Here is a 24308-nt window from a genome sequence, read left to right as displayed (position 1 = left end):
AACAGTTGACTCTGACCCTGTGGCACTGGTTTCAGGTGGCATTCCCTAAAGTGGCCAAATGGCTCAAGGCCAGCTGTTGCCAGGATTGTGAACCCAGGTTACAGTGAATCTGAAATCAGGTAGAGGGATGCCCCGGGAGATAACCTAGCAGACTTTGCGGTGATGCCAGCAGGTCTTGGGGAAGGGGAGTGACACTGGTGACCGAGTCCTCTCCTTATGCAAAGAATGAGTTGGAGTGCCACAAACAGGCAAAGGAGTAGTGTAAACAGTGGACCAGGCACCCTGTCAAACTGCTGATTCTGCTAGAGCTAGGAATACAGCTGGAGAGAATTCCAAGTGGTCAGGGGAACAAAGGGGACTGTGTCAGCTTGAAGCTGCGTGACCCACAGAGGTTCTTCTAGCAACCAGCTGCACTGCCCACAAATGAAGGGACTTTGGGGCCTGGCTGTGCCCCAAAGAAGCCAGATCTAGCTCAGTGGATGCTCCCAATCCAATCCCACCTCCTCCTGGGTATGTCGTTGGGGCTGCCTGCTGTGCTGCTGAGGGCACATGGGGTGTGGTTTGCTGTGTAAGGTGAGACTTCCCAGTACCTGCATACCCAGGTGGCTGCTAGGTAGACCTCATGCCCTTCTCAGCCTAGCGTCCTCTCATGTTCCTGAAACTTGTGTTTGTGACTGAATGTCTCTACCCTTCTCAGTAGAAGCTGGAGGGGAGTGACTGCAAGGTGTGGCTGATGGTAGCTGAAGCATGCTCGAGGAATGATTGCAAGGTGCAGCCCACAACAGCTGCAGCGTGCTCGAGGAATGATTGCAAGGTGTAACCCATAGCACTGCAGCATGCTCGAGGAATGATTGCAAGGTGCAACCACGATGGCTGCAGCATGCTCGAGGAATGACTGCAAGGTGCAACCCATGGCAACTGCAGCGTTCTCCATGGGTTGAAGAGTGAATGGAAGGACAAAGTCCTCATCTGCTCTGTGCGTGGTCTAAACTAACTACTCAGACGTTGGAAGGGTCTGGTTGGGTCATGGTAATGCCGCATCGGGCACACCAACAGTTGAAACTCGGGAGTTCCTGAAAGGGAAGGGCAACTGTCAGGCCCAAACAGAACCCCGATTTTCCCCAAAAGCAGTGGATAACCTGCTCTGCTCAGGCTGGGCTATAGAGGGAACAGCATTCCTCAGGAAATCATGAAAGGGGTTTCTGTCTGCCTGAAAGGTCCGTTTCCCTTGGAACATGCCTGTGGACACATATCAAAGCCTTCTAGACTCCTCAAGTCCCTATCCACATGTACCTGTTACACATTTCAAAGCCCTTTTATGGAGAAAACTTTTTTCCCCTGTTTTTTTGAGAAAAGTCTTCTTGTGTAATCCTGGCTGTCCTAGAACTTTTTTTTTTTTTTTGACCAGCCTGGCCTTGAACTCATAAAGATCCACTTGCCTCTGCCTCCTGAGTGCTGGGATTAAAGGTATGCACCACCACTGTCCCCAACCCACCCCCCTTTAAACTGAGGACTGAACCCAAGGCATTGTGAGTGCTGGGCAAGCGCTATACCACTGAGCTATTAAATACCCAACCGGGAGAAAATAACTTTATTTTACCGTTTACTATATTTAAAGGGCTGAGCGGGTCACTGGGAATATCCAGCCTTACCTAGTACTTCAGAAGTCACAAGTACTCAGAGCAACCTCCTGACCACACTAACCCCCAAAGCACATCTGAAGGCCTTTCCCTTCTGCCTTCTGGCTGTCAAAGTGTCCTGCGGAAATGTGAGTGCCAAGGGGAGGATTAACTGACTTGTAGGGTACCCTTGATTTTAGTTTTGCCCTTGATGGAAGCCACAGGCCATAGTAACGAATCATTTGAAAGTTCTAAGTAAACAAAAGTAATCCTGATGGTCTTCGATGCACAGGCCACCCAGTTACTATCACGGCCATTTGTGTCATTTCTGTGTGTCGCCCCACAATGGACTCAAGGCCAATAAGAAGCTGCTGTTCACATTAAGGAAAGAAACCTGCAATGAGGATCCGTTTTCCCACATCCCACCTGCTGGAACACCTGGGGTCCCCTCATTTTACCTCAGAGGTCGACAGAAGAAAGAGGTAAAGTTTTCCACACCCAGGGGTGCTCCAGAGAGATGCCACCTGACCCCAGTGCTGCTGTGATTTTTGAAGCTCATCCAAGACCTCTTGTGCCTCCCTCCGTCCCCTCCCCTTCCTGCTATTTTGCAGTTATGTCCACTGGGGAGTTGTACGGCAGGAAGGCATGATTTTATTTACCGTGTGTGGGCTCCCTATTCTCACAGTGTCCGTGTGCAGCCTAGGACTTCAGGTAAGAGAGACGGAGAGGATTTTTTTTTTCCCGTGTTGAGTTGAAGGCGCCTGGGTTCCAAGGTAGCCGGGTGTCTTTAAAAGCTCTGGGTGTGAACAGCGGTGATCTGCTTCTAAAATGTTTTTCTAAAGGGCAGACAGGTGTGGTGGTTCATACTTGTAATGCCACACAGGAGAGGCTGGCACAGAAGGCTTGATAGAGAGAGTGAGTTCTAGTCAGCCTGCCTGGGCTGTAGTACGAGACTGACTCTCTCTCTCTCTCTCTTTCTCTCTCTCTCTCTCTCTCTCTCACACACACACACACACACACACACACACACACACCACACACGGGGCGGGGGTATTGGGATGGTGGCGCTAAACAGGAGAGAAAAATCAAAGATTTTCACTTGCCAGAATTCTGCAATACTGGGCCTCGGAGGAGGCAAGAAAAGCAAAACAAAACAGGATAAATCACAAGAATAGCAGCCCTTCCTAGAGAAGCTCACAGATGATCCGCTACATGTTTTAACGAGTCTGTTTTAATGGTTACGTCTCTGCTAATTTGTATGGTCTTTAAAAGCCTCGTGCGTGTCGAGGAAAAGAGAAGTGCTGTGACATTGTGCTGAATATATGAGAAAAGCAAATAAAGCCAGCTTAGGGAGGAGGGACACCGTGATGTCATCCCTCCTGCTTTATGCTCAAGCAAGCCGGGCCTCAGCAAAGACTGCTCACAAGCTGGCCCAGCGTAGCATGCCCGCCGTCCAGCACTTGGAATGCTGAGGCAGGAGGGTCATGAGTTCTCAGCTGCCCTGAGTGGCGTCAGAAAGACCTTGCCTGGAAAAAGTCAGGTTGTTCTCCCGATTTCTGTCCAACGTTAGTGTTTGGGGCTTCGTAAGGACTTTGAAGTGTTTGAGGGGACATAAGGAACCTGAAATGTTCTTCCCCTTGACTGTGAATTAGAGAAAATTAATCAGAAGAGGCACCACAAGTAGCTTTTCCTTTTAAACGTGGGCGGGTGTTAGGCCAGAACTGTCTCTCTGTACCACCTTGGAAGCCAGGAGAGAGTCGCATCATCTGGAACTCGAGTTACAGATGGTCGTGAGCAGCCCTGTGGGTGCTGGGCATTTAACCCAGGTCCTATGGAAGCCCAAGCTCTTAAGCACTGAGCCATCTCCACCCTGGCAGGTGGGTTTTTATGGAGAGGTTGGGACGCGAGGGGGACGCTGGTAAAATACAAGAGGAATTGGTGTAGAATCTACCCGTCACCCGTGAGCTCAGCAGCAGAAGCCGCTGTGGATAACTCATGGATGTGGCTCTAAGAAAACTCAGCTTCCTGAAGTGGAGCGCATTCCTGACTGAAAGGGAAACAGCTGGGATTCCTCTTCCAGAAACACTTTCTGTATCCCATAATACTCCACAGCTTCCACTAGAGGGTGACACAGTTTTTTGGACGTCACTCAGGTTAAGAGCACTGTGGGTAGCATTCAGTTCGTAGCACCCACGTCTGGCAGCCTGTAACTCCAACTTCCTTGGGCATCTGATGCTCTGGACTCCAAGGGACTTTATGTTCATGTGTGTGCACTCGTGCACTTGACACAATTAAAAATAATGAAAAAATAGCTACAAGTGTGTAATTAACACTACAAAGACATTTTCCACAGGAAAGCCTCTTACCTCGTCATTCTGAACATTAACATGTTGGGTTATTTACATATATTTCTAGTTTTTGATAAAATACCTGCATCAATATCTTCATAAGGTGCCTGTTATTTTAGTCTCTAAACACCACTTTAAAATTCTTTAAACCTCTACTTTATTTTTTGCATGTCTCTGTGTGTATTGTGCTTGTTGTGTGGATAGTCTCAGAGGCCAGAAAGAGGACTCATGAGCTCAGAGGCAGTGCAGGAGCTGAACTCCAGTCCTCTGCAAGAGCAGCAAGAGAACATAGCTGCTGAGCTATCTCGCCAGCCCCATTTTAGTCTTTTATGTTTTTGCCTGGCTCTTTTGAGACAGAATCTCATCCGTACTCAAGCTGATCTTGAACTCATCATCCTTCTGCCTCCAGGCATCTTTTACATATGTCATCAATCATGATAGCTCTTTCAGTGCTTATGTACGGTCCCGCTCCCTGTGTCCCTGTGTCTGTTGTTAGCCATTACATAATGTGCCCTTTTCCCCCCTTAACAGATGATGCTGCAGGTACCTTCAGCACACAGATCTTGCTTTATTATGAGTAATTTTAGAGATGGCACTCCTGGATCAAAGGGACAGAACCCCCCTCATTTTTTTCTTTTCTCTCCTCTCTCTCTCTCTCTCTCTCTCTCTCTCTCTCTCTCTCTCTCTTTCTTGCCTTTCCAGAGGCTTATGAACATCTATGTTACTGCAGACGGTACATAAGAATCTGGGATCTAAGGGTGGCATTAACCCGTGTGTTCTTCTTTGTTTTGTTTCATTCCGAAATTCTTCAAAGAGCTGTCATCACATCGTCCTTGCCTTCAGCCATTGCTGTTCAATCTGCTGCTCTATACTATACTGGGGACATAATGTTGAAAATACAGTCAGATGACCTGTGACCTTGTATCAGTGCAGAATCCCTGCCAGGCGGCTCCCGAGGGAGAGGTGATGTGGCACTTTGCATGCTCAAGGGTTGGTTCCTCATCGGCATCCCATGGACTCAAACCCCGCAGGGACTTGCATGCTGATCCTATTGTGGAGAGCAGTTTGCCAGCCATTCTTCCCCTCTCACCCGGATCTCAGCTCCAACCTGAGGCTGAAGGCAGATTAAAAACAAACAATTACGAAGAGGCGGGAAGCCAAGTAAGAGGGCCAGTGTTCTCAGAGGAAAGGAGTTGGGAAATGGGCTTCCCCCAAACTGCTGGTGTGTGCACAGGCCTGGGCCTCAGCCTGCTGTGTGCTCAGGAATGCACTATCACAGAGGCTCGGGTGTCTTTTTGCTGTAGCCTTGGTGGTTAAGCCAAGAACTCGTACCTCACACAAGTGTTCTAGCACTGAGCTGAAGCCACAGCCCCAGCGTCGATGTTTGGTATGTTGCTGTTAAGGCCACATAATTTCTGTTATATGTGTATAGCGCTGGGATGGGACTCAGGGCCCCGCGTGTGCAAGGCAGCCTTTCTACAATTGAGTCACTTCCTCTGCTTTAATGTTTTACTGTCTTTTATCGTGAGCAAGCGTACATATAAATTCAAACTTTCCGGTTGAGCCGTCTTAAGTGTATGACTGAGAGCAATGAGTACATTCACAGCATCCTGTAGCCATGTAGCCGTCCCCATCATAGACCTGCAGAGGTTTCATCTTTCCCCCGAACAGCACCTCCTCCCCTTCAGCTCCTGGCACCCACTATGTTGCCTTCTCCATGAGTTGGATTACTTTGCATGCTTTAAATTTAACAGATTTAACTTTCAATCCCAGATTTTGTCACCGCTTAATGTCCTTGAGGTTCATCCATGATGCAGCATGGGCTGGAATTTTCTGCCTTTCTGGGGGCCAAATGGCATTCCACTGTATTTATACACTACATATTCTATCCTCTATGGCCTCGTGAGCTGCTCCCCCTTGTGGCCTCTGTGGACATTGCTGCCAGGTACAGAGATGTAGGCAGACGTAGGTAGCTAGCAGCTACCAAATAAACACACAGAAGCTTAATATTACAAACGCTCTGCCAATAGCTCAGGCTTATTATTAGCTAACTCTTACACTTTAAATTAACACATTTTTCATTTCTTATGTACCCTCCATATGGGTTAGTACCTTTTCTCAGTACAGCATGCCCAACTTGCTTCTCTCTGTCTCTCTGCTGGGGACTCCAAACTCCACTCTTCCCCTTCCCAGTATTCTCAGTTTGGCTCTCCTTTCTTACTTTATTCAGTTATGATATTGGCCAGTCAGCTTCTTTATTAAGCCAATCACAGCGACAAATCTTCACCGTGTACAAAGGGATTATTCCATAGAACAGAGTTTGTTCAAGTTTCTCAGTTTTTGTTATTATTGTTTTGTTTTTGTTTTTCTTTGGCTCTATTCCCAGGAAAAGAATTGCTGGCTCAGATGGTAATTCTAAGTGAACATTATTATTTTCGTGTGCTTTTTCATCTATTTTGTGGTCAAATTTGATCTTTACATCAGCTCCATGAGATAAGAAAACATTTTTCTCTGGCTCAAAAAAGTGGCTCACTCAAATTGAAACAATAAATTTGAGTCTCTGGAACTCAAAACTCGTCTTCCACATTTTACTGACTATTAAAAGTGGTCCCAGTTGTGTGTTACCACCTGAGGACAATATGCCTTTCTTTTCTCCCTCTCTCTCTCCTTTCCCTTCTCCCTCCCCCCTCTCTCTCTCCCCCCCCTCTCTCTCTCCCTCCCTTCCTGCTTCCCTCCCTCCACCCCCCCCCTCAACAATAGAGTCTCGCTATATAGCTCAGGCTGACCTAGAACTTAAGATTTTTTTTCTCAGCCTTCTGAATGCTGGGATTATAGGCATGTGCCACTCTGTCAGGCTTGGCGACAGCTTGGTCAGGTGCCTGGTTTCTGCCTTTTTGCTCCGATTATCGGACACGTAAGATCATGTTCAAGCCGTTGTCAGTGCAGAGAGAAAAGGCCAAGTCACTCCCCAGCAACCATGTCCATATCAGAGACCAAAGCCTGTCCCATAGCAGAGAGGAGGGCCTGTGTCCATGCCCAGAGACCAAGGCCTGTCCCATAGCAGAGAGGAGAGGTTATGAAGCCAAGAGATCAAGGCTGGGTCTCATCGCAGAGAGGAGAGGCTGTGTCCATGCCCAGCAACTATATCTACACACAGTGACCAGACATTTTTCAGTTTCTGTTTTCCTCTTCCCTCCCAGTCCCTGTCATCTGATCATGAAGATTTGGTGGCTCCTTCTGGTTATGGGTGCATGTGCAAAGAGTGCGTACTCCCAGGACACCTGCCGGCAAGGGCACTCTGGCATCCCGGGGAATCCAGGTCACAATGGCCTCCCGGGAAGAGATGGACGAGATGGCTCCAAGGGTGACAAAGGAGATACAGGTACTGAACGTCTGCAGCTTCTTACTGCCTCGTCCCTCTCTTCCTGCTGGTATACTGTTCCACCTGCCCACGGAACCCTCGCCCACCAGTGTCCCCATCTTGTCTCTTTGTCATTGAGCTACCTCCCCAGCTTGGTCCAAACGGATTTCCTAAAAACACATGTGTTCTGGTAGCCCATGCCTTTAATCCCAAAACTCAGGAGGCAGAAGCAGATGGGTCTCTGTGAGTTAAAGGCCAGCCTGGACTATATATTGAGTTCCAGGACAGCCAGAGATACATAAACAACAAACAATAGAAAGAAAACAAACAAAAGTATCTGTTTCTCTCTTTTTCCATTTAGTTCGTATATATATTCTACTATGTGTTATTTCTTTGGAGAATGATGTTAATGCGGGCTGCTTGGGAGGAAAATCTGCTGCTTCTTTACCCGGTACTCTGAGGATGCGCTCTATGTGTGTATGTTTTGTTGTTTTGTTTTGTTTTTTTTGAAACAGGGTTTCTCTGTGGAGCCTTGGAGCCTGCCCTGGATCTTGCTCTGTAGACCAGGCTGGTCTTGAACTCACAGAGATCTACCTGCCTCTGTCTCTGCCTCCTGAGTGCTGGGAGTAAAGGTGTGCACCACTGTTGCCCAGCTCACTGTGTGTTTTACATAATCAACACACAATTAGTACAGTGTCCATAACATACATTCAATTGTTCAGGTAGATGTTAAAGCTCTGGCCTGTATTAAAAACTTTGAGATATACAGAATACAAGAATTTGGAACTAAGCAGGGAAAAAGAGAAATTTAGTAGGAACGCTCAGGCTTTAGGGTGGTGCAGACAAGGAATGGGAGATAATGGAGAGGAGGGCTGCTTTGGGGATACCTCCCTCTTGGTGGTTCAATGGGACTCAGGACTTGCTTGGGGTAACAGCAGGCTTTATGATAGATGCAAACCAACCCGTGTCTCTTTCCAGTCGTGAGAGTTGAAGGCTGTCCCAGCTGCTTGTCACCCCACAACTACAATGGTAGGGTTTAAGTTTTGGGGTCTTGGCTAACTTGAGCGAGACAGAACCTGGAGTAAACCATGGCTTTGTGAGCTCTTCTGTCACCATAGTGTGGCCGTTACTTGGTGGCCTGCTCCCAGACTCAAGATGGTGTGTGACTACTGGAACCCTTGTGTCCCATCCCAGCTTGCTCCGCGGTCTTCACCCCGTCTACCATGCTTTTCCTTCCCCAACAGTCATGGCACAGAGTTCTCCGATGCTTCACAGCACCTGGAGAGCCTTCCGCTCCACTCTTCGAGTGAATGGGATTGGAACGAGAGATGCATCTAGCACCTCCCACCTTCAGATCACTTCCGAGTCCAAGTCCCGAGACAGACTTGCAGCATGGCCCTCTGTGTTTCAGTTTGCCTTGCTTCGGGCTCCTTGGGCACCCCACAGCTGGGTGTTCAGGAAGTCACCAACACATTTTATAACCTGCTCATCCTACCTGATCCAACACCCTGGATACTCACCAACAGTTGCTACCTCCACCTCCACTGGTGGAAGAGGAGGCAGGCTGGGGCAACCCAGGACTTCCCATATCAACCACTGCTGGAGACTCATAGCCGGGAGATTGGAACTGGCCTCTCAACTCTTGTCTGCTTTCCTCCCTTCCACCTAGGAGAACCAGGACATCCCGGAGATCCAGGGAAGGATGGAATTCGTGGGGAGAAAGGAGAACCAGGTCAGTGGTGACTTTGCGTCATCCCTTGTACAGTGTTCTGACACAAGGCTGGACTGACAGCAGCCGATCCACACTGCTGTGAACTGATCTGTCTGGTGCTTCCAGGATGAACCATTGTATAAGTCAAGGTTCTCTAAAGGGACAGAACTGGTAGAGTGATTGTATATAAATATAAACACAGAGAGAAGGGGGATGGGGATTACAAACTGTGGCCTGTGTAGTCCAACGATGGCTGTATCCCAACAGGGAGGCCGAGAATCTGTTGTTCAGTTTATGAGCCTGGATGTCTCAGCAGTTCCAATCTGGTTCTAGAGTCCTGGGGAATTCCTAAAGAGCTGTTGATCCTCAGTCTATCTTGGAACAGTGAAGAGGTAGATTCTAACACTAGCAAAGGAATGAGTCAGCAACAGGGTGGAAAGGTTTGCCAGCTAGAACAAGGGAAAACGGGCAAAAACCAAAACCTTCCTTTTTTTTTTTTTTTTTTTTTTTTGTCAATCACAGTGGGCTGATGACAAAAGGTATGGCCAAAACTTAGGGTGGGTTTTCCTGCCTCAGATGATCCAATCAAGAAAATCTCTCGGGCTGGAGAGATGGCTCAGAGGTTAAGAGCACTGACTGTTCTTCCAAAGGTCCTGAGTTCAATTCCCAGCAACCATATGGTGGCTCACAACCATCTGTAATGGGGTCTGGTGTCCTCTTCTGGCCTGCAGACATACATGGAAGGAATGCTGTATACATAATAAATAAATAAATATTTAAAAAAAAAAAAGAAAAGAAAATCTCTCACTGGGTTTGGTGGTGCATGCCTTTGATCCCAGCATTTGGGAGGCAGGCAGATCTCTGTGAGTTTGAGGCCAGCTTGGTCTACAGAGTGAGTTTCAGGATAGCTTGGGCTACACAGAGAAACACTGTCTCAAAAAACAAGCAAACAAGAAAGAGAGAAGGAGGTAGGGAGGGAGGGAAGGAGAGAGGAAAGGAGAAAGGAGAAAGGAGAGAGGGAGGGAGGGAGAGAGAGAGAGAGAGAGAGAGAGAGAGAATATGAGAATGAATCCCTTATAGGTAGGCCCAGATGTTTGGGTTTTAATTGACTCTAGATGTATTCAAATTGATAAGCAAGATAATCCACCACAGCCACCAATATATTCTCTCTCTTCAATAGTTACAGGTACATACTGGGATATGTAAACTTCTGGAAATGTCCAAATGGAAATCAGTCTCAGCCTTGTGGGTCATGGGATCTGCCTGTGCACCAAAAGGCAGCCTCAGCTGCCACACAAACAGGTGTTGCCATGTTCTGGGACAGCTGTGGCTGAAAAAGCAATATTTGCATTTTATATACTTTTTGCATAGTATGGAGTCCTGCTTTGTTTTCCCCAGCACTGGGGATTAAACATTGAAATTCATGCATGCTAAACAAATGATGTGCCACAGCCTTTTTTTTCAAAAACATTTATAAACATATATTAATTACAGATAACGGGTCTGCTGTGACATTTTCATACTTGGACATAATGTTTCAGTCACATTCATCCCACTACCCTCTCTTGGCCAGTTCCACAGATCCCTTTCTGCTGCTGCTGCTGCTGCTGCTGCTGTTGCTGCTTCTCTCCTGTCTGTTTTCCTTTCTTGTATGTGTGACCCAATGAGTTCATTAGGGAATCTATAGGCACATGGGTGAGAGTGTGCTTGTGGGAGTGGGAGACCCTTACTAATTAGCTAACTGCTGAAGAAAGTGTGTCTCCCTCTCCATCACACACTGAGTGCATAATCAGGTAGGAGGCAGATTGGGGCAGCAGGCTACAGCGTGCTGACCTCGCATCAGTGCGTGAGTACCAAGGAGGAAGGTCCTGCTTCACTCAATGCATCTGGCCCTGCTTCAGGGAGAAGGTGTCACTTGAGTAGGGCCCTGGGCTACTGGTGACTGGTACTTTCCCAGAATTAATTGCAACCTGAAGGGTAGGGAGTAACCGATGGAGAAAGACGGCTGTAATGCCAAATACATGTAACTCATTCTGGGGATTAATCTAAGGCTTTTTATGAAAATAGAAGCATTCTATAAATTGGGTAACATCACTGTTCCAGCTCTGTAGATGAGGGGCAGATGTGATGGGGGCTCACTGTCTGCTTGTCCTGTATTGTCCACAGATGCTGGGGTTGGAGAAAGGTTGGCTAATGTTCTGGGGTAAGCCCAGGCTCTCTGCTCATGAGCATCACTGCCTCCCAGTCCAGGCGGAGGGAGTGAACGGTGTGGAGTGTTCATGTAGACCGAGGAAAACTGGCATGGAAAGGCAGACGAGGGCTCCACAGTTGGCAGGCATGGGGGCTACAATGAATGTCTGATTCCAGGTCCCACTCCTTGAGGGACTGAGGCCCTGTGACACAGCAGCCTGAATTGGTCTGCTCCTTGTCATAGTGTCCTTCAATGATGTGTGCTTTCCCCTTGTTTCTGGCTCAACATGGGACACTTTGGTGGCACAGTTGTCGATACTCAGATGAGCCCTGCTACTGACTAAAGTATGCTTTTGGAGGCTGGGGATGTGGCTCTGTTGGTAGAGTGCTTGCTTAGCATGCACGAGGTCCTGGGTTCTATTCCTGGCACTGGATAAACTGGGAGTGGTCAAACACAGCTATCGTCCCAGCACCCAGGAACTGCAAACAGGAGGACCAGAAGTTCAATATCATCTAGTTACTCTCGGTTATAGTGAAGTTGAAGCCATCCTGGGCTACATGAGACCCTGTTTGTTTGTTTGTTTTTAAGTTGGTTTGTGTGTGTGTGTGTGTGTGTGTGTGTGTGTGTGTGTGTGTATGTGCTTACACATGCATTTCCCTGCATGCAGTTTGGGAGTTTGTGACTTTTCAGACTCTGAGCAGATCTTTGAACCCACACACTGCTTTATCTCAATTAAATGCTTAGTGATAGGAACTCCAACATTGCTCACGAGGAAATGTAACCTAAAACACCTTCATTATCTTTCTCCCTTCAGGAGCAGATGGAAGAGTTGAAGCAAAAGGCATCAAAGGTGATCCAGGCTCCAGAGGATCCCCAGGGAAGCATGGCCCGAAGGGATCCATTGGCCCTACAGGAGAACAAGGGCTGCCCGGAGAGACTGGCCCACAGGGGCAGAAGGGAGATAAAGGCGACGTGGGCCCCACTGGTCCAGAGGGACTGATGGGCAGTACTGGACCATTGGGCCCCAAGGGCTTACCTGGTCCAGTGGGCCCCATTGGCAAACCAGGTCCTAAGGGAGAAGCCGGACCCATGGGCCCCCAGGGGGAGCCGGGAGTCAGAGGGATGAGAGGCTGGAAAGGCGATCGAGGAGAGAAAGGGAAAGTGGGCGAGGCTCCCATCTTGCCTAAGAGTGCCTTCACTGTGGGTCTCACGGTGATCAGCAAGTTCCCTCCTCCTGATGCGCCCATTAAATTCGATAAGATCCTGTACAATGAACTGAACCATTACAACGTGGCGACGGGGAAATTCACCTGCCACGTGGCCGGCGTCTATTACTTCACCTACCACATCACTGTTTTTTCCAGGAATGTGCAGGTCTCTTTGGTCAAAAATGGGGCAAAAGTCCTGCATACCAAGGATGGTTACATGAGCTCTGAGGACCAGGCCTCTGGTGGCATCGTGCTGGAGCTGAAGCTCGGGGACGAGGTGTGGATGCAGGTGACGGGAGGAGAGAGGTTTAATGGCTTGTTTGCAGATGAGGACGATGACACCACCTTCACCGGCTTCCTTCTGTTCAGCAGCTCTTGACACAGTGGACTCTGCACATGGGCCTCACTGAAGGCTCTGCTGGTGGACATGGTGCCCCCAGAGCTAGCTCGGGGGCAGTGGGATGTGACTGTGTCCATTCTTCCAATTATTGCGTCCATCCTAAAGTGCAGAGGTGGGAAGCTAAGCCTACAAAGTCAGTCATTCGAACACATTCATAATAAACTAACTCAGAGACACCGACTGTGCACCAGTGTCCCGTTAAGGCAAGAGACCAAAGAACTTCCTCTTAGTGTCATTGAACCCAGAGGGAGTCCAGATTTGAATTCTCTACTTTGTGTTGTGTGTCTTCCGTCCTCCCTGTCTGTTTGCTCTGAGTCTGAATCTGTGTCTGCCTGAAGGCTGTCTTGTGAATCTGTCCCTGTCCCCCAGCAGAGGGCTGTGTTCTCTCTCTTATTAGAAGCACAGAAATCATCATATGGAGAAGGGAATGAGGGATGCTTTATAGAAATCTTTAGCACAGTGTCACAAGGGATTAAGTCACTGACTCCAGCTGCTCCCAACTGACCCAGGAACTTTCTCTGTAGACCAGGCTGGCCTTGAACTCTGATGTGGGAGTGTCATATATCAATCTGTTGATTTCATTGGTTAAGCAATAAAGAAACTGCTTGGCCCTGATAGGTTGAAACATAGGTGGGAGGAGTAAACAGAATAGAATGCTGGGAGGAAGAGGAAGTGAGCTCAGAGAGACGCCATGCTCCCCTCTCCTGGGCTGATGTGAGAGCTCTGCTCTCTGAGGCAAACGCGATTCAGCTCTGACCCAGGATGGACATAGGCTAGAATCTTCCCGGTAAGACTGATGCTACACAGATTATTAGAAATGGGCTAGTCCAGGTGCAAGAGTTAGCCGAGAAGAGGATAGATATAATGGGCCAAGCAGTGTTTAAATAAATTCAATTTGTGTGTTGTTATTTCGGGGCATAAGCTAGCCAGGCGGCCGGGGTGCTGGGGACGCAGCCCCGCCGCTCCTATTACAACAGAACTCAGAGATCTGCCTGCCTCACCAGTGCATCAGCATACCTGGCTTAGGGATCTCTTAAAGAGTAAAAGAATAAACAGTGGCCCTGTTTGTTGCAATTAATTTTCCCCACTGGAGAAGGAACCCAGGGTTCCTTGCTAGGCAAGTGCCCTGCCATAGAGCTCTATCCTCAACTTGTTTGTTACAATGTATTTAAGACATCACCATTCCCGAACCCAAGGCGTCCTTTGCTTGTGTGTTTGCAGTGGGAAGAGTTTAGAAGAGTTCTGGTGTCCCTTTCCTGCTCTAAGGGCCATATTGTGACATCTGATATTAGAGGAAAGTAAGAGAAAATGAGATGGGATTATGGCTGAGTGAGTAGAGCATTTGCATGGTATGCATGGGTTCCATTCTCAGTACTCAAAAAAAAAAAAAAAACCCTACTTGCTCCATTTAATGACTAGCTGCATTTCATGACACCCCAGGAGGCTACTCAATACAATGATGGGTACCTTGTTTCCTACTTAGGTGTCTGTGTTACACAACTCAAGGAACAGTTTTAATGAATCTATAATAACTTTTTAGGTTACTTAGACCACCTAATCGAGGTGGGTGGTTTAAGATATCAGAATGTAGCCCGGCAGTGGTGGTGGTGCAAGCCTTTAATCCCAGTACTCGGGAGGCAGAGGCAGGCGGATCTCTGTGAGTTTGAGGTCAGCCTGGTCTACAGAGTGAGTTCCAGGACAGACTGCAAAGCTACACAGAGAAATCCTGTCTTGAAAAAGAAAACCCAACTAAACAAAACAAACAAAGATGTCAGAATGTACTCTGTCCCAGTGTCACAGTTCTGGAAGCAGAAATGGGAGGTCCATGTGTCAGCAAGATTGAGACTAAGTCTCTGAAGCAAGATCCTTTCCTGACATTTCCAGCTTCTAACAGCTCCTGGCGTCTCTTGGTTTGAAACACATCACTTCAGGGGCTCTGGCTATAGTTCCACACAGGGTTCCCTTCGTAACTGCATATGTCCAATTTTTCCTCTTCTAAAGAGGACATCAGTTGTACTGATTCAGGCCCATCCCAAACTGATTACATCTGTAAAGATTCTACCCAACTAAGAGCTGATTGGCAGGTACCAAAGATTAGCACTTTAATGTGTCTTATAAGGAGACACCATAGTCTGCCCTCTGAACTTGCCTCCAAGTTTATGTCCTTCCTATGTCCTAGAGATCAATAGACCCTGCCCTAACATCCTCAATTTCATCTTTATCACATATGCCCAAAATGTCATCATTTAAGCCATTTAAACCAACAACAGGAGAGACCTATTGTGTGATATATCCTGGGGCAGAATCTAGCCAGATGGAAACCTTCAGTCCGACAAGTTATTTGCTTCCAGAGTACAGCGGTGGGATAGGCATAAGATGCCCGCTAAAGGGAGAAAGGGAAAGGCAGAAAGGGCTCACAAGTTTCAACGGATTCTGAAAACCAGCAGAGAAAATATTAGTGTGTGAAATACTCAATCTTGCCACAACACTTCTGTTCTCTATGTGATCTTACCGCAGGGCTCTTTGGGTATGTTTTAGGTAGACTCTCTCCCTGCCCACCTGGGTGCCTGGCAGTGACGGTGAACTGTCCACAGGTATCCACAGCTCATGTGCTCATTGGAACACACGTGCTTCTCATGCTGGTCTCCAAACCTGGCTGTGACGGTTAGCTGTCATGGCCAACTTGACTGAATTTAGAAGCTCCCAGGAGATACACCTCTGGTCATAACTGTGAAGGCTTTTCCAGAAAGCTTTAATTGGAGAGAAACGACCTGCCTTGAAGAGGGTGATAGCATTCCATGGGCTGGGATCCCAGCCAGAAGAGAAAGGAATGAAGGAAGCAGTAAACTTGCCATAGTTCTAGGCCAACCAAGCACCCTAGCTTTCTTTGAACTGACCAACCTTAAATTAGGAGGAAAACCCTTCAGAGGCTTTAAACTCCGGCAGGCCTTGAGAAGAGACTGGATTTTCGTTTTCCAAGTCCAAGCAGAGGGTCTTTATCTCTGTGTGCCTGTGGCACGTGTGTTTTCTCACCTCCGATAAACACCGCTCATCAACGGCTATTCTGTCTGCGGTGCTTGCGATTTCTCTGCTGCAACATGTTCCCCTTCGTATGTTTCCTGCCTTTCAATTTTTCCGACTGGCAGAGACAACGAACCCGCCCAAGACCCTATAAACTGTATCATTTCAAGGCCCCTAGAAGATATCAATGGTTCCAAAGATCAAAATAGATGAAGATTCTCTATAGTTAATTCACGTGGTTACACACAACCTTAGCTGATACGCCTGTGTGCAAATGTAGATGTGACTTCACTCTCTTTTGGAGCAGACAAGATCCTTGGATTCCGACTGCATGTGGCTTCTCCGGGATCCTTCCACGCGCTGCCACTGGGTCTCCTCTGAGAAGGCTACAAGAAGTCACATGCATTCCTGAAACCTGCAAGAATTCCAATTCCGGACAAGACTTTTCTCCCTGCACTCCAGTAACACGAAGGGCAAGGCAAACGCAGGACGTTCCTTCCTCCAGACACACGAGGGCGCTACGAAACGCCGGGTGCTCAGACGGCGCCGGGATGACGCTCTTGCTTGAGAGTCAACGCGCTCTCGTCCGGGCGCCGACAGGGCTGCGCGAGCGTCACGTGCCGCGGCGTGGGCCGCTGCCTTGGAAACGCAGGCGCGCGCTTCCTGAACCCGGGCTTAGCCGGGACCCGGGAGGGTGGTGCCGGTGGCCGTCATGCTGCGGTACGGCCGCAGACTGTGCGGCCTGGGAGCCGGAGCGGCTCTGCGGGGACCTACAGGCCGAGGCGGCCTGCTTGGCGGAGGTCGCGCCCGGAGAGTAAGCACCAGCTGGTCCCCGGTGGGCGCCGCCTTCAATGTCAAGCCCCAGGGTCGCCGGTGGGACCTGCTGGGAGAGCGCCAGGTGAGCGTGCCGTGGGTCTGGGCAGCGCGGGCTCCACCTCTTGCTGGAAGGGGACTGTGCCGGGATTAGTACGCTCTCGGGCTGCTGTCCCGCTGGCTTCCCACTCACTCAGCCCTCCCCCTGCCCAAGGTCCCTTTTTTTCTTCTTCTGACTTTAGAGTTCACACTTGTCTTTGGGTTTGTAACGACGCTCTTCCATTGAAAACCCCATCACACCTTAATTGTCCATTTCAAGCTGCTTTGAAATAACTTGTTGAACCCGGCATGGTGGCTCCTGCTTGGAAGGCTCTCTTGATGGGTAAAGGCGAAAGGGTTCAAAGGACAGTCCTTTTGGCTCCAAACCGAGTTTGAGACCAACCTGAGTTACCTAAGAACCTGTGTTAAAAAGGAAAGTAACGCTGGGAGGTGGTGGCGCACGCCTTTAATCCCAGCACTGGGGAGGCAGAGGCAGGCGGGTCTACAAGAGTTCCAGGACTGTTACACAGAGAAACTCTGTCTCGGAAAACCACACACACACACACACACACACACACACGCACACACGCAACAACAGAACACTATGGAAGAAAATCAGACTTGGAGTTGATTGCTTAACCAGACAGAATTGCCTGTGGTGGTTGGTGTTGGACACTTGATAATGAATGAGGGAAAGGAAGGGACGGTTGAGAGTGGATTATCCAATGGATCCCATTATTTTGTATTTGCAGATTTTGTCCTAAAGGTTAAGGGTTATTTTTGCCTGTTAGTTTCTCCCTGTTGGGCGCCTTTCTGAAGACAAGCCTGCGATATAGTTGCGTTGCATTTCGTGGTGTGAACGCCTCTGTGTTTAGTTTTGTCTCTTTGAAAGTTCTTTCTATATAAAATGCTAGAATAATGGCAATGGGTTTTTAATCCTACTGCACGCACTGGCTTTGGGGGAGCCTAGGCAGTTTGGATGCTCACCTTACTAGACCCGGATGGAGGTGGGTGGTCCTTGGACTTCCCACAGGTCAGGGAACCCTGATTGCTCTCCCAGCTGATGAGGGTGGAGGACTTGATCGGGGGAGGGGGAGGGAAATGGGAGGCTGTGGCGGGGAGGAGGCAGAAATCTTTAATAAATAAATAAATTTAAAAAAATGCTGGTATTAATGGAGTCGGTGGTAGATCTGCCTCAGTGCTGAGTTGAAAGATGTGACAAGTAAGCTTGATTTGGAGCGGATGAGAGATAACTGATTTCAGCCGCATTTTTAAACAATCATTTGTGTGTGTGTGTGTGTGTGTGTGTATGTGAGTTGGAGAATTTTTTTTAAAGTATTTTTATTACATCTGTTCCCCACCCTCTGTGTGTGTTCATGTGTATGTGTGTGTACACGAGTATGCGTATGCACATGCAGCGGTCATAGGACTTCCAGGGGTAGGCTCTTTCCTTGCATCATGTGAAATTATGTCATTAACCTTGGCCATCGTGTTTGTTGATAACCCCCTTTATCCACTGAACCATTGGTTTGTTTTTCGAGGCTGGGGTCTTGCTTGTATATCCCTGGCTGGCCTGGAATTTGTTAAGTGCCGGAATTCAGTTGTGTTGTTATACCCCAAATGTTTTCTCTTAAAGCATATTTCTGGGTGGATGTGGTAGCACCCACATATACTCTTAGCATTTTGGCTGCTTGGACCAGAGGAATGAGGTTCCAGGCCGCTGTCCCAGGAAACAAAAGGAACTGTAAAGCATATTCCGTATCTGTAAAGGAGAATGTACTCCTGACGAGAGAACCTGTGTAAAGTACGTGGCACATTCTGGCGTAGGTCATGTTAAATGTCGGCTCTCTGCTTTCCTGGAGGGCTCGAGGGCTCATGCTTGAACTGCCTTTTAAAGATTTTTTAAAAATGGTTATTTCTGTTAGGTTAGATATTTTTTTCTTTATTAAAATACTGGCGTGCCTTAGTTTCAGCCAGTGACTGGGTTTGGTATGTAACGTTCACTTGTGAGTCGGCTGTCCTCTGTTTTTAGTAGTGGACATGTGTGGAGACTGCTCTGTGAGGGGCACGGTCCTTGGCCTTCACACGTGCTTAGTATGTTTCCATGCTGTCGGATGGGGACGCCAGCCTCAGTACACCCTGTGAGAAATCTGAAGCCTGCGAGGAACAATCATGTGACCAAGGATGTAAGCTGATTATGGTTATCGTTAACATCTGTTTTGTGTTGTCTGCATGCTGGGTTAAACCTTTGAATCTTCATGTAGTCCCAGCCATCTTCTCACGGAGCCACGGCTCCGGCAACTTGACCTATGCTATTTGCTTCTTTTTGAAAAGGAAGGAAGGGGTGAAGAAAACATAAAATTTGAAAACATTCTTAGTATAGTTCTGTGTGGTGTAACAGGAAGAGGGACACTGTTCCCAGGAGCACAGATGTGGATAATCTAGATACCAACTGAAGTCAGGGCTTGCTGCAAAAGTTGTTCTAGGGGGGAAAAAAAACTGTAGTTCTGGCTATAAACTGGAAATGTTGTTTTGGACTTTTAGGGTCTTTTTGGAGTTCCTGAGCTCAGCACCCCTGAAGGATTCCATGTTGCTCAGAAGGAGGCCTTGAGGAAGACGGAATGGCTGGTGGAGCGAGCATGTACCACACCTCCAGGGCCACAGACGGTCCTCATCTTTGATGAGCTCTCGGATTGCCTGTGCAGAGTGGCCGACTTGGTGAGTCTTAGAAGCACAAACAAGGATGGGTGTGAATGCAGGCACATGCATGCCACTGATGATGATGATGATCGTGTGTGTGTGTGTGTGTGTGTGTGTGTGCGCGCGCGCAGGCACATGCGTGCTGCTGGTGCGTGTGTGTGTGTGTGAGTGAGGGCAGGCACATGCGTGCCACCGACCTGTGTGTGAATGAGTGTAGGCACAGGCATGCCACCTATGCGTGTGTGTGTGTGTGTGTGTGTGTGTGAGAGAGAGAGAGAGAGAGAGAGAGAGAGAGAGAGAGAGAGAGCAGGCACATACATAGCACTGATTGCATGTGTGAAGGGCAGAGGAAAACTCTCACAAGTCTGCCCTTTCCTGCCACCTTATAGGTAGAATCCATGACTGAAACTTAGGTCACCAGGCCTGCAAGCTTACCTTCTGCTTGCTGAGCCATCTTGCCAAAAAAGGGCCCAAACTTTATTACTTGTATCAGTTAAGATGATTTGTGGCACACAGAGTCCAAATTAGTGATGGTTCAGAATCTGCTGTAGTTCTGACCTATGTAGAATTTTCCTCAATGTTCATTCAGTGTTGAGGTTGCTGAATACAAAGCACTGCCCTAGTCACCAGGACGAGTTAAAAAGCATGAGCTTTGCCCGAGTTAGGTGATGCTCTAGTGTTCATTGTTTTTTAGAAGAATTGGGCAGTGCCTCAATGGTAGCCTCATCTGGATTAACTGCTTTAATCCCTCCTGCCTATCTTCATCTACCTCTAGCAGCCACTAATCTCTGTCCCCCGCCCCAGCCCCATGTTTATTTGTGTTGATGGGGTCTCACTGTATAGCCTAGGGTGCTCTAGGACTCACTATGTGGTTCAAGCTGGCCATGACTCCTTCAGTGTCCTAGCTTCCCAAGTGTTGGGACTGTCAGTCACTCTCAGTTCTGTCTCTCCTAGAATGTGTAGGGCTAGATACGCATTTGCCACCAGCCTCTCCCATTTGGCCCAACACACCCTCGTTCTTGTTCCTTTCCCTGTATAGAACATTTCTTTCCGCTCACACCCTTGAGTTCAACAGCACCACATTTCAGATGCTAATACATTCCCTAGATTTTAAAGGAAAATGGCTAAACTGTTTGTTGTAAAGGGTTTTACCCAGGTGTGATGTTTTGGGCCCTGACTTTTACTGTGCAGTTCATGGGGCCTGCTTCCTCAGTGGTGGAGACATCATGGACATGCCCTGCCCAGAGTCCTGTGCCTTACCATCTTCCTGTGTCGTTAGTGGACATCTTAAAGGCGGATCTGTGCAGTGGGCGTGTCTGTCATTAGTGGACATCTTAAAGGCAGATCTGTGCAGGGGGCGTGTCTCACAATCCAGTCTACTCTGACAGTGCTCTAGTTCTGGAGACCACCTAATTTGTTGTCTTAGTCTGCATCCTCCTTAAGTGGTACTCTAGAATTTTCTCCTACTTTTTTTTGTTTTGCTCTTCATATCTCATGTTTTGAGCTTTAAAACTATTTATGAAGTATAACAGTGTCTCGTTTAAAAACTGTTTTTAGCCAGGTGCAGTGTTACATGCTAGAATGCCAGCACTTGGGAACCCGAGGCAGGCAGATCATGAGTTTGAGGTCAGCCTGGGCCTCATAGTGAAATGCTGTCTCACAACGGACAACAAACTATAAGAGAAACCAAACAGATTACAATGTAATTTATTTGTATAATTTTCTGCATAAATAATTCAAAAAATGTCTTTTTTAATTTTTAAGGTATTTTCTGCCTGTTTGATCTGTATCATTGTAAGGCAAGAATTTCATAAACTGCCAGGAAATGGACATTTTGGTTTTTCTTTTTCCCATGTGATTTTTATGAACTAGGACTGTTGTCTCTGTTATCTCCACACACAAGGTTTTAGCTAATGGGGCTGCATTGCTGGTGCAGTCACTAGCGTGAGGACCCGACTCACTCCCCTGCTCCATGTAAGGAGCCAGCATGGTGATGCATACCTGTAGCCCCAGCACTGGGAAGGTAGAGACAGGAGGATTGCTCCAGGCTCAGTGAGAGACACTGTCTCTAACGCGAGATAGAGAAGAAATTGAGGAAGAGATCTGGTATCAACTTCTGGCCACAGTGCACACGCACAAATACAGGAACATTCACACACACACACGTGCGTGCGCACACGTTTTGATTTTTCATATTGTATAGCATGTAGAAAGGCAATTTGTAAAATAAGTTGTACATGTTACCCAGCTCATTTTATTTGAATGCCTTAGTAGTGATATTATGATGACCTAATGTTGTACCAGATGTGCCAAACTAGGGATTTAGATGTCTTTGCATTGAATGTTTTCTGATAATAAAATTCGGAAATTTTACCTTGTGATGGTTTTTGTTTTGGCTTTTTAAGACAAAGTCTCTCTGTGTAGTGCAAGCTGACTTGGAACTTTCGATCCTTGTGCCTTAGCGTCCTGAGTGCTGGGGTTGTGGGTATGTTCCACCATGCCTGACTCCCTTGGGTTGGTTTTGTTTCATGTTGTAGTCATACAGTCATTCTGTTGTACAAGGAGAATAAAAAGGTGTGGAGTATCTCATAGTTCCTGCATTTGCTTACCCACCTGTAGGCTCCTTTTGCAGTGCACTGTGATTAACATGAATGCTTGCTTTATATGGTTTCCTAGTCTTTTTTCCCTTTAACTCCTTGATTAAATTATCCTGGTTGGCACAGCGGAAACAGTATGGTTGTGCACTGTTCTAGATGAGGACCAGTAATTCATATTTCCCTCTTTTAAAAGGCCTATAAAGAGAATGTGTTCCCCCTTCCCCGCCAAACCTAGGATGTTAAATTGCTTTTGAAATTAGATGTCATTTTAAAAATGTGCCCCAAGTGGCTTTCTGGATCTGAGTCAGCCTGGGAATGCCACACTGCAGTTTGAGTTCCAAAGTTTTAAAATGTTCAAGACCAAGGTCTGCTCATTGGAATTATAAGATAGGAAGGGTTTGCTGGTTACTCATTTGATGGTGAAAACCTTGTAAAATGAAGTTCATGAAGGTATATGCTCGGGAATGAAACAAACTTGGTTCCAAGGAACTCCAGAGTTCACAAATATCTAGAAAGAATCTAAAGAATCTGCTTGGCCTCCGTAGAGCCAAATTCAGGGAGGAAATTGACGGTCTAAGCCGAGTGGCACATCCTAAATCTGGCTTTGTTTGCACCCATGATCATAGAATCCAGTGTTCCATCAAAGTTGCTCTTGGTTTTGCCTTTCCCCTTTGTTAGGCAGACTTTGTGAAAATCGGACACCCTGAGCCCGCATTCAGAGAGGCTGCAGAAGAGGCCTGCAGGAGTATCGGCACCATGGTGGAAAAGTAAGTTTCCTCCACCCCAGGGTGTGTGTGTGTATAGTGCTTGTTATTCCTATGGCAGGTGGGAGGGTGTGTGATCTGGCAGCCTAGGACCGTGGGGTGGGAGGGCTGGGACTGGTCCCCCTTCAGTACTGCTGGGGTATTTACCTGTCCTCATTCTCCTTTGTCTGTAATTGACTAATTGAGCCAACTGTTAGGGTTTCTGTGTGTGAAAATGGAAGTAAGTAAGTATGAGATGCTTATAAGGTGTCAGGCACACGGGGACATATGGTAATATATGATATTAAATATGCTGGTTGGTTCTTGTCCGGAACCTCAATTGATGGCAGATATTACCTTATGTCCCTGTGTGCTGGAACAGCCCTTTGCTGGGGCTGGGAGAGTTGGTTCTGCTGCTTACTGGCCACTACAGCAGAAAAGCTGGCCCAGCCCCTCAAGGGAGAGATGGCCCTACACTCTGGAGAGATGGCCCTATCCCCACCACAGCTGCCTTCCCAGTCTAAATTTACCTCCATGGGGATGGTTTAGGACCTTTGACATTTTGCTTAAGGGATTGCCTGTCCCTATATTGAACAGTTTCTAAGTATGGCTGTTTTTCCTGGTTCAAAAGACGATACAAAAAAATTACTCCCCAGTTTTGGGGTCTGGGCACACTTTTCTCTTGATGTAGAGTAAACTTTTTAAGAATAGATTAGAAAATCACATGTTTTTATTCATGGTCTGTCTAGGTTGAATACGAATGTGGAATTATATCAGAGTCTGTGGAAATTACTAGATGATAAGAAACTAATGGATTCCCTTGATGCAGAAACCAGGTACTCGCCATTCATTCATTTCCTTCTGACTGACTGCTGGCCAGGCTGGAGAGCCCTCTGGCCCTCTGGGTTGGGATTTCAGTACCCGTGTCTCCTGCGCTTTCCTGAGACTCATCCACACTACGTCTTCTCTTACACCATGTCTGTCTGGGTCACCCTCTTATTTATTTGCTGGATGGCTCTCAAAATCCTTAAAATGATGAGCTCTGGCTCATTAGATTACAATTATTCATTATAATTAGAGGCCTGGTGCTAACTTAGTACACAGGAGTACTTGATATATGACCTTAGAACCTTATTTCTTTGCTTAAAATTTTCTATAAGGTAAATAGAGGACCAGTGAGAGGCCCAGTAGGTGGAAGTATTTGCTGGTAAGGCTGAAGATCTGAGTTCAGTCCCTGGGATCTACATGGTGGAAAGACAAAACTGACCCCTGGAAGTTGTTCTCTGACCTCCTTACTCATGCTATAGCAGGTGTGTACATGCACACACACACACACACACACACACACACACACGGATACACACACACTGATATGCATACATTCATGCAAAATAAATAAATGAAATGTAATAATAAGGTAGGTATGGTAGGCTCATCATTTATTTGTTTATAATATTGGTGTCATAACATAGAAATCATTTTCTTCACCTATTTGTCCTCTTCTTGTTTATGGGACATTTCTATTCTTTGATTACCTAATTTCCCTCTTCCTGCTTC

General features: G+C 47.4%; 2 protein-coding genes across 4 annotated transcripts in view; both read left to right on the top strand.

Moving 5' to 3' along the window:
- Nucleotides 1–2275: 2275 nt before the first annotated feature.
- Nucleotides 2276–13469, top strand: LOC121435065 (complement C1q and tumor necrosis factor-related protein 9). The gene is made up of 4 exons (XM_041634133.1): nt 2276–2330; nt 7168–7349; nt 8998–9060; nt 12045–13469. Exons 2-4 carry the CDS (start codon nt 7184–7186, stop codon nt 12815–12817), a joined length of 1002 nt encoding a protein of 333 aa, XP_041490067.1. The 5' UTR covers nt 2276–2330; nt 7168–7183; the 3' UTR covers nt 12818–13469.
- Nucleotides 13470–16434: 2965 nt separating this feature from the next.
- Nucleotides 16435–24308, top strand: part of LOC121435118 (mitochondrial intermediate peptidase) — a 123685-nt gene continuing 115811 nt past the window's right edge. Inside the window, exons 1-4 of one of the 3 annotated variants that reach the window (XM_041634208.1) lie at nt 16435–16757; nt 19256–19429; nt 22687–22775; nt 23501–23587. In XM_041634208.1, the coding sequence (XP_041490142.1) occupies nt 16572–16757; nt 19256–19429; nt 22687–22775; nt 23501–23587 (536 nt within the window). In that variant the 5' untranslated portion in view covers nt 16435–16571. Of the gene's footprint in view, nt 16758–18761; nt 18898–19255; nt 19430–22686; nt 22776–23500; nt 23588–24308 lie in introns of those variants that run through there. The other 2 variants (XM_041634207.1, XM_041634209.1) reach the window with 2 other exon arrangements.

The sequence above is a fragment of the Microtus oregoni genome, unplaced genomic scaffold (assembly GCF_018167655.1).
Source record: "Microtus oregoni isolate MIOR12 unplaced genomic scaffold, Mior012 000045F_ref0000178, whole genome shotgun sequence".
Lineage (NCBI taxonomy): Eukaryota > Metazoa > Chordata > Mammalia > Rodentia > Cricetidae > Microtus > Microtus oregoni.
The sequence above is the reverse complement of the archived record's forward strand: the minus strand, read 5'-3'. Positions and strand labels throughout refer to the sequence as shown.

Coding starts and splice junctions, on each gene's coding strand:
- LOC121435065 (XM_041634133.1), top strand. CDS start 7,184: ATGAAGATTTGGTGGCTCCTTCTGGTTATGGGTGCATGTGCAAAGAGT. Junction 7,350..8,997: donor GGGTGACAAAGGAGATACAG/GTACTGAACGTC, acceptor CCTTCCACCTAG/GAGAACCAGGACATCCCGGA. Junction 9,061..12,044: donor TGGGGAGAAAGGAGAACCAG/GTCAGTGGTGAC, acceptor TTCTCCCTTCAG/GAGCAGATGGAAGAGTTGAA.